Source organism: Haliotis rufescens, unplaced genomic scaffold (assembly GCF_023055435.1).
Source record: "Haliotis rufescens isolate VD_foot unplaced genomic scaffold, xgHalRufe1.0.p SCAF_53, whole genome shotgun sequence".
NCBI classification, from domain to species: Eukaryota; Metazoa; Mollusca; class Gastropoda; order Lepetellida; family Haliotidae; genus Haliotis; species Haliotis rufescens.
This window is the reverse complement of record NW_025964257.1, coordinates 1,115,702-1,125,499: the sequence shown is the minus strand read 5'-3', so window position 1 is coordinate 1,125,499 and position 9,798 is coordinate 1,115,702. Positions and strand designations below refer to the sequence as shown.

General features: G+C 40.1%; 1 protein-coding gene across 1 annotated transcript; it reads left to right on the top strand.

Moving 5' to 3' along the window:
- LOC125374164 lies at nucleotides 1-1,305 on the top strand. Its single transcript, XM_048384995.1, has one exon. The coding sequence runs from the start codon at nucleotides 1-3 to the stop codon at nucleotides 1,303-1,305; it is 1,305 nt and encodes a 434-aa protein (XP_048240952.1).
- The last annotated feature ends 8,493 nt before the right edge of the window (nucleotides 1,306-9,798 follow it).

The window sequence follows — 9,798 nt, the reverse complement described above, 5'->3', positions numbered from 1 at the left end:
ATGGCTCACCACAATCTATCTGGTTCTTTCAAAACAAATAAACGTCGTCATGTCGATTCTATAACGTCTGACGATGAAGAAACATCAACTGAGATTGCAGATTCTTGGCCGAGATTCATTGTCATCGCATCTGCTGATGGCAATCCTTTAAAACTAAATCCTTTCGCTATCTCGAAAGGCATTCAAAGTGCCTGTGGAGAAGTTACCAATGTTACACGTCTTCGTTCTGGTTCCATCCTTGTGGAATGTGCACGGAGACAACAATCTGTCAATCTGCTGGGTCTACAGCAGTTTGTTAACACCCAGGTTGTTGTTTCGGTGCACAGGACACTAAATTCAAGTAGAGGCATTGTCAGGGACCGCGCACGCTGTCTTTCTGACATGGCAGAAGAAGAGATTGCTGCTGAATTGAAACATCAAGGGGTCACTGCTGTTAAGCGGTTCAGTAGAAAATCAGAAGATGGAAAATTTATCCCAACTAACACGTATCTTTTTACTTTTTGTCTTGCTAAAATACCAAATTCTATTAAAGCCGGTTACTTTAACATCGGAGTGGAGGTTTATGTTCCAAATCCTCTCCGGTGTTACAAGTGTCAACAGTTTGGACACGGGGCAAAAACTTGCACTCGCAAGGCCAGATGCTTCCGTTGCAGTGGAATTCACGAAGGTTCCGAGTGCACAGATGATGTCAAGTGTGCCAACTGCGATGGGGAGCATGTGGCCTCATCCAAATCATGTCCAGTGTTCGTATCAGAATCACAGATCTTAAAACTGAAGCACACACAAAATATTTCTTATTCTGCTGCCAAACAATTGGTACAACTTCCATCAAAATCACCCGCAAATATCACTTATTCAGCTGCAGTCTCTTCTCCGCCGCCAGTTCTCAAAATTACTACAGCCTCTACATCCTGCCAGACTTTGATCTCTTGGGTAAAAGATGACCAGTTTACCATCGACGATGCACAGACATCTCAATCTATGAAGTCTACTTCAGCTTCCCAGACAGACCATTTAACATCAGCACCTCAGCTTCTGCAAACTCAGAAAACGGTACCTCCATCAGAACCCAGCCATGTGAAAGTCACCAAAAACATTCAGGGCGAAGCCCATCTGACTAAAACAGAAAAAAAGAAGTTAAAAAAGATAAGGGCTCTCCAGCACTTGGATTTGCCTTCTCTTGCTGCCACCACAGTAGAGGTTCATAATCCATTTGAGCCTCTAGCGATGGAGGTCAGTCCCTCACTCCCGGTTCGTGGGAGTGGACCTCCCTCTCACTCAAGAACTCCAGTTGAGCCTCCATGAATGGCTCCAATGCTCTTATTCAGTGGAATTGCAGGGGACTAAAGAATAATTTTAATGATTTACAGTTATTGATACAGGATTTTAAACCATCAGCATTTTGTTTACAAGAAACGTATTTTAAAGATAATGATCAAATCAACTTGAGGCAATATGATGCATATAACTTCTTTTCTCCTCCAGGACCTAGGGCTACTGGAGGATCGTCAGTGTTGGTGAGGCAGGGTGTCATACATAGCCCTGTTCCACTTAATACTCCACTTCAAGCTGTTGCAGTCCGTTTAAGCCTCAACATTGTTTTCACATTGTGTTCGCTTTATGTACCTCCATCTTCTACTCTTCACCAAACTGATCTTCAGGCACTCTATGACCAGCTCCCCAAGCCCTGTATCATTATGGGCGATTTGAATGGGCATAATCCACTTTGGGGTAGTGCTGACACGAACAGTAAAGGTAAGCTATTAGAAGATTTCATTTCGAACAACGATTTATGCATCTTTAATGATAACTCTAAAACTTATTTACATCCTGGAACAGGCACTTATTCTTCTCTTGATATATCACTTACAAACTCCGATCTGTTGAATGAATTCGAATGGTCAGTCCACGACGACCTTTGTGGAAGTGACCATTTCCCGACTATTCTTCAAACAATAATTCCAACTGATGTTCCTCCATCATCACGATGGAACTTCACAAAGGCTAACTGGCCTTTGTTCAAATTACTTTGTACGAGCAAATTACATACTGGTCTTTTTGTTGATGTTCCTGATTCTATTACGGTGTTCACTGATGAACTGTACAAAATAGCTGATGATTGTATTCCAAAGTCCTCTGTAAATCCACACATCCGTAAACCATGGTTTAACAATGACTGCAGGCAAGCTAGGAAGGCACGGAAAAAGGCTGAGCGTTATTTCCGTCGCCATCCGATGGTCCATAATTTGAATCATTTTAAAATTTCAAATGCTAAAGCCAGGCGTACTTTTAAACATAATAAACGCCAATCTTGGCGTGATTATGTTTCAAAAATAAATTTACGAACGCCCATGTCTAAGGTATGGAATATGATACAGAAAATTAAAGGTAAGGGTTCGAAATCTAGCGTCCACCATCTTAAGAATGGGGATGACCTATTAACTAACAAATCGGATATTGCAAATAAACTTGGTGAAACGTTAGCAAAACATTCTTCCTCCTCGAACTATGTACCTAAATTCCAAATATACCAAAAACAGCAGGAAAAAAAAAATATTAATTTTAAATCAGATAATGGGGAAGATTATAATGAAGTATTTTCAATCCATGAGCTTCATACTGCTCTTGATCAGGCTCACGATACTGCTACAGGAGCTGATGGTATACACTATCAACTCCTGAAGCATTTACCAGAACCGTGTCTAGAAACCCTTCTGTTAATTTTTGATGATATCTGGACTTCAGGTGAGTTTCCTTCTTCCTGGCGTGATGCCATAGTTGTACCCATACCAAAACCTGGACGGGATCACACTGATCCATCAAATTATAGACCCATTTCACTGACCAGCTGTGTTTGCAAAACCATGGAACGTATGGTCAACAATAGATTAACATGGTACTTGGAATCTAATAATTTACTTACAAATATTCAGTGTGGTTTTAGAAAGAATCGAAGTACTGTTGACCATTTAGTTCGGTTAGAGTCATTTGTAAAAAATGCAATAATTAATAACCAGCATGCAGTGTCTATCTTTTTCGACTTGGAAAAGGCGTATGACACTACCTGGAAACACGGGATTTTAAAAGATTTACATGATTTTGGATTGAGAGGCCGTTTGCCTCAATTCATATCCGGATTTTTAACTGACAGACAATTTCAAGTCCGCGTGGGCTCAACCCTGTCTGATCATTATCATCAGGATCAGGGTGTCCCACAGGGCAGTATTTTGTCTGTTACACTATTTAGTATTAAGATAAATAGTCTCTCTCAGGTTTTAAATGACTCCATTGATGGATCTTTATTCGTGGATGATTTTAACATATCATGTCGTGGTAAAAACATGCATACTATCGAAAGACAATTACAATTATGTCTAAATAAGATAAATAAATGGTGCTTAGAAAATGGTTTTAAATTTTCGAAATCCAAAACAAATTGTATCCACTTTTGTAGGAAATACAAACCCCATAAAGACCCTGATTTAATTTTAGATAGCACTCCGATTAAAGTAGTAAAAGAGGCTAAGTTCTTGGGTCTTATTTTTGACCACCATTTAACGTTTTTACCTCACATAAAATATTTGAAAAATAAATGCCTGAAGGCCCTCGATCTCCTAAAAGTTGTTTCAAATTCCAAGTGGGGAGGGGATCAGAAAACCCTCCTTCAACTGTACAGAGCACTTATTCGCTCTAAACTTGATTATGGCTCCATCATCTATGGTGGAGCCTGCAAAAGTAATCTTAAACTTTTGGACTCTATCCACCATCAAGGTCTGAGACTCTGTCTTGGCTCTTTCCGAACTTCTCCTATTGACAGTCTGTACGTTGAGGCTGATGAACCATCCCTCAAACAACGCCGAATTAAATTATCCTTACAATATGTCACTAAATTACGCTCTAATAACTCGAATCCAGCTTATGACTGTGTTTTTCACCCCCTTTATGAAAATCTCTATAATAAAAAATCATCGGTTCTCCCCCCACTTGGCATAAGACTTCAATCTGATATTTCTGCCGCTAAAATTAATCTTGATGCTATAGCCCCCATGCAGCTTTTGTCTTCTCCACCTTGGCAGTTGGTAAAGCCAGAGGTGGATCTGACATTAACTAAATTAAAGAAATCGGAAACAAATCAACTTATTTATCAACAAAAATATAATGAATTAAGAAACACATATAATTCTTACAAATCTATATTTACTGACGGATCCAAGGATAGTGGCGCTGTTGCTAGCGCCACTGTCATTGGATCCAGGACTATCTCCTCCAGATTACCCGATAATAGTTCTATTTTCACAGCTGAGGCCAATGCCATTTTAACAGCTTTACAATATATCAGTAAACAGTCAAAATATCAGAAGTTTATCCTATTTTCCGATTCTCTTTCTTGCCTGCAGGCTATCCATAACATCTCATGTCAACATCCACTTTTAATCAAAATTATTGAATTATTTCATGAACTTGCTACTGGCCAATACGACATCGTCTTTTGTTGGTTGCCCAGTCATGTGGGCATCAAAGGCAACTCAATGGCTGATGCTGCTGCTAAAGCAGCACTCAACAAATCTGTGACACCACTTCTGATCCCATACACTGATTTTAAACCTGTAATCAGATCTTATATTTGTGATCTTATGCAAAAGAAGTGGGACTCCCAAGTCGGTATCAATAAATTACATGTAATTAAACCAAATATTGGTTACACCTACTTGGGCTGTCAGTCCAGATTTGAAGAGGTCATTATGCGACGATGTCGTATTGGCCATAGCAGGTATACACACGAATATATTTTAAAAAGCGAGGATCCTCCATTTTGTATCCCTTGTGATGAGAGAATCACGGTCAAGCATGTTCTGCTTGACTGTATTGATTTTTCCATCACAAGGGATAAATATTTCAGTGCAACTTCAATATTGGATCTTTTTAATAATGTTTCGTCTCATTTAATAATTAACTTTTTAAAAGAAAATGAACTGATAAATAAATTTTGATGTACATAATTGTTTCTTAATTTGATAGTGTCTAATTGTGAACTGAGATTGTTAATGGCTGTGCCCTTGACGGGGGTTAAAGTACTGTAAAATTATTGTCCCCCTGAGAGGGCATAGTAAGTCCATATCATTCGACGTCTGTTATTCCTATCATAGTTTTAATCGTAGAATATATGTTCTTTTAAATACAGCTACATTCCCTAATCGTCGCCAACAACTGAAGGGATGATGTAAATCCTGCTGGGGTCCATGCAGGTAGCAAAGGTACTGTAAGTCCCCATGGTCCCCAGTATGGTGATCTACCTTCAGTTGCTGGCGATCTATAGCCCATTTTATAATGTATTGTCCTGTCTAGTGATGTATTTTTATGGTTCCCTGCTAGTTTTACATACTAATCTGTGATAAGTCTAGTTATTTTACTGTCCCTTGTCGACAGGTTTTTATGGTTTACATGTATTTATTATATATAACTTTTGAAAGTCACGATATGGCTGAAATATTGCCGATGTGACTTAAAATCTTAACTCACTCACTCACTCCATATTCACAGCAGAAGCACACGCCATTTTAACGGCACTAAAATATATCCAGAACAAATCCAACTATAAAGAATTCATAATATTTTCAGACTCACTTTCGTGCCTTCAGGCTATTAAAAATATGTCATGTAAACATCCATTTTTAATTGAAATTCTTGAATTATTTAATGATCTTGCGACTGGCCAATATGACATCGTTTTTTGTTGGTTACCAAGCCATGTTGGGATTGTTGGTAACACACTGGCTGATGCTGCTGCAAAAGCAGCACTCGACAAATCTGTGACACCACTTCTTTTACCATACAGTGATTATAAACCTATAATTAGATCTTACATCCGTGATCTGATGCAAAAGAAGTGGGACACCCAAGTAGGTATCAATAAATTACATGAAATTAAACCCAATATTGGTTACACCTACTTGGGCTGTCAGTCCAGATTTGAAGAGGTTATTATGCGGCGATGTCGTATTGGCCACTCTAGATATACACATGAGTATATATTAAAGGGTGAGGATCCTCCGTTTTGTATCCCTTGTGATGAAAGAATCACGGTCAAGCATGTCCTGCTTGACTGTATTGATTTTTCCATCACAAGGGATAAATATTTCAGTGTAAAAACAGTGAAGGACCTTTTTAGTAAAGTTTACTCTCATTTAATACTATGTTTTTTAAAAGAAATAGAACTTATACATAAATTTTGATGTAATTGTTGTATTATTTTAAAGATTGGTAGTGCAAAATTCATAACTGAGATTGTTAGTGGCTGTACCCTCGAGGGGGGTTGAAGTAGCGTAAAATTATTGTCCCCCTAAGAGGGTATGTAAGTCCCATATCATTCAAAGTATTTTTCTGCATGCCAGGTTTTTAATCGTAGAATATTCGTCATTTTAGTTTGGCTTAATTGGTACACTGTCGCCAGTGACTTAAGGGATGATATAAATCCTGCCGGGGTCCATGCAGGAAGCAAAGGTACTGTTAGTCCCCATGGACCCTAGCATGGTGATCTAACTTCAGTTGCTGGCGATCTCTAGCCCATTTTTATATTGTGTTCTCTGATATTTATGACTTTTATATATTCTCAACTAGTTTTAAATAGATTCTGTGATATTCTAGTTATTGTACTGTCCTTCGTTGACAGTTTTTTATATTGTATAAATATATTTATTATTAATGTACTTCTCGTCACGATATGGCTGAAATATTGCCGATGTGACGTTAAATATTAACTCACTCACTCACTCATGTCAGTCACTGGATTGTCTAATCCAGACCCAATTATTTACAGACCGCCGTCATATAGCTGGAATATTGCTGAGTGCGGTGTTACATAACAAACAAACATTATATTCCTATTCAAACAAAGCTGTGGTAATGAATCTGTCAGGTGACAGCAAACTTTTGCTATGATTACCTTCGTCAGATATATATACTGAAATATAAGTCGCATGTCGATCAACTAGGAAATGCAATAAAACAAATTCCAAAGATGAAGAGCATTAGTTTGTTTTAATTATGTATGATTGGATGATAGAGGTCCCCTTGTCCTGAAACAACACCACTTGGGGTGTACTGAAACATCAACATTTCAATCAATCACTAAACAAAATGTATTTCTTCTACTTGAGAATGCATTCAATAACATTCAATTTCCAGTTATATTATATCACTTTACTTGAAATATGGACAAATACTTTAGATCTCCCTGGGGAAGTGGGGTTCCTACATTTAAATATTATACAGTGATTTGAACAACCTTTGAATGTGTTAATTACTTTCAATAATATCAGTTTCAACTTATCATGGTCTTTATAGCTATGGGGATGCCATTAGTTCTGTGGCGTTAAAGACACCAATGGTGTATTGTACCTGTCACTTATTGGGAGTTATCTCCCTTGGATGAATGTTCTGTTATCCTTGGGACAATATATTGCGTTGCATATGGCACGTCACAAGTTAAAACAGTCAACAATCATAGACTACGTGCACACACATTCTTGTCTAAATCGGACCAAATGGTTTCGTTCGAGGTACAGCAAATAGAAAAAAAAGAACCAAATGTCGTGTTTCACACTAGAACCCTAAATCACATTTTTGCAACAAGTAGATGTAATCACAGGAGTCCGTATCTAAAAATAGACACCCTCATGCATATTCATGACCATCTCCACACGCGAGCCCGAAGGGCGCCCTTCGGGCTCGCGTGTGGAGATGGTCATGAATATGCATGAGGGTGTCTATTTTTAGATACGGACTCCTGTGATGTAATATGAATGAGGTGGTGTGGTATCTAACACGAAGATAGGTGACGAGACGGAATAGTACGCTTAATATTTATACAACTACTTGATGGATCAAAATAATCAGTTACAAATATCAGACCACAACACGATACTTAAGTAACCTACCTTTGGAAGTTGGTTTGTAAGTTCTCTAAAACATTTACACGTATTTGTAGGGCTTCGAAAAAGGCTGTCTGCAACCGGCACTGTTCAAACGGCTGCCCTGCCTTAGAAACTCCTTACCGCGATAGTTTGCTCGCTGAGCTGTGCATATTTGTGTCGCAACGCTGGGTTGGAGCTCGGTTAGAAACCGGTGAAATAAAACAGCAACTTGCAAAGCTTGCCTCACGAAGCGGGCCATTTCCTTTTTTCTTCAAATTTCAAGACACTAAGTTGAAATTTCAAGATACAAAATTTCGATAATGATCTTGACATTTCAAGGTAATAATTAATCTTAAAATGTCAACTTATGTTATTAGTTTACTTAGTGTGTATCTTGAAATTTCAAGAAAAAAAGAAATGGCCCTGAAAGTCATCCGTACACCTGTCACACGGACTGAAATATTGTGATTAAAACCTTCAGGGGTTAAGCCAGCGGCAGCCGAGTCGACATATAACAGCTACTACTTCTTCGTAATTGGCGGGTGCTGGTGTGTTTTCAGATCTCGACCATGTTCGAATCCTCACATGGTTTGCAAGAAATTGGCTTGTGTCGGGGTGTCACAGGATTTTCTTAACCCATGTTTGACTTCGACCATGTTCAAATCCTCAAACGGTTTGCTTGTACCAACCTCGTTAAACATAGTCACCGCAGGCAGGCAGGATATCGCCACAAGACATTGGCCTGTTCGGGGGGGGGGGGGGGAGGGGGGGGCTATATACCCATTTTCGACCTCGACCATGTTCGAATTATGAAAAGGTTAGCTTCAGCCGAATCCGTTAAAAGATAGCACCGGATGCGGGACAGCGCCGCCACGAAATTGGCGTCTCAGGGTGCTCTTGACACATTTCGAAGGCGCGGTTGGCCCAGTCGTCCCAAGCCTCGCTATTCGCTGCAGTCGCGTCCCATGGACACGCCAGAAACCTATGATCGTAGGTTCGATTCCCGGTTCACCCCGATTATGTGGGTTTCACGCCTATAAGGCCTGCATCACTTTGGGGGGCGGTCGGGGTTAAAGCGTTCGCTCGTCACGCCGAAGACCCGGGTTCGATTCCCGGGTACAATGTGTGAAGCCAATTTCTGGTGTCCCCCGCCGTGATATTGCTGGAATATTGCTAAAAGCGGCGTAAAACTATATTCACTGACTCACTGCATCACTTTGGGCTTTTGGCACTCGTGAAGAGCAACCTCCTCGTGGTGAGTGCTGGGTTACGCTAATAGCTCTTCCCCCGTGTGGAACCGGGGCAGAATATTTCCACAGCCTCCCATTGCTGGTCGTATGAGGCGACTAAAATGGGCAACCTGTTTGCCGTGGGTTGCGTCCCTGTGTCGGCGGAGGACGGGAGTCTGGTAGTTGAGGGCACTGGTTCCTGGAACTGTGTTCCTTTGCCCAACACACTACTTTGACCCTTACTTCGCCTAGACGGGTGGTAAGATGGGCCCGGTCTTATCAATCGGCTGGTCATGCCAGGCCCTGTGCGTAATATTGTATATGCACACACATGTGTTGTATTTTAATGTATATTTTGGCCTTGGCCGTCCATAACTTGTGTGTATTCTCAATTTTGGATGTAATAATTTGCCTAGAGTCTTACGCCAGAAGGCGGTGGCTCATGGGCCAATCTGGTACTTTCGACCTCTGAGTTCTGTATGTCTTCAATTTCTTGTCATGGGCCGGACCAGCCTGGCATTTTATTTGTTAGACAAATATAGCTATTCATGTTGTTCTTACTGGAGTATACCACCTCTGTAACCCTGATGTTTGCATGTTGGAGATCCGGTGCAATAAAACATCGCTCTTTGTGGCACTCCATGGTGGGTGGGGAG

Bases quoted from the DNA above. Each gene is read 5' to 3' on its own strand.
- LOC125374164 (XM_048384995.1), top strand. From the start codon at position 1: ATGGCTCACCACAATCTATCTGGTTCTTTCAAAACAAATAAACGTCGT.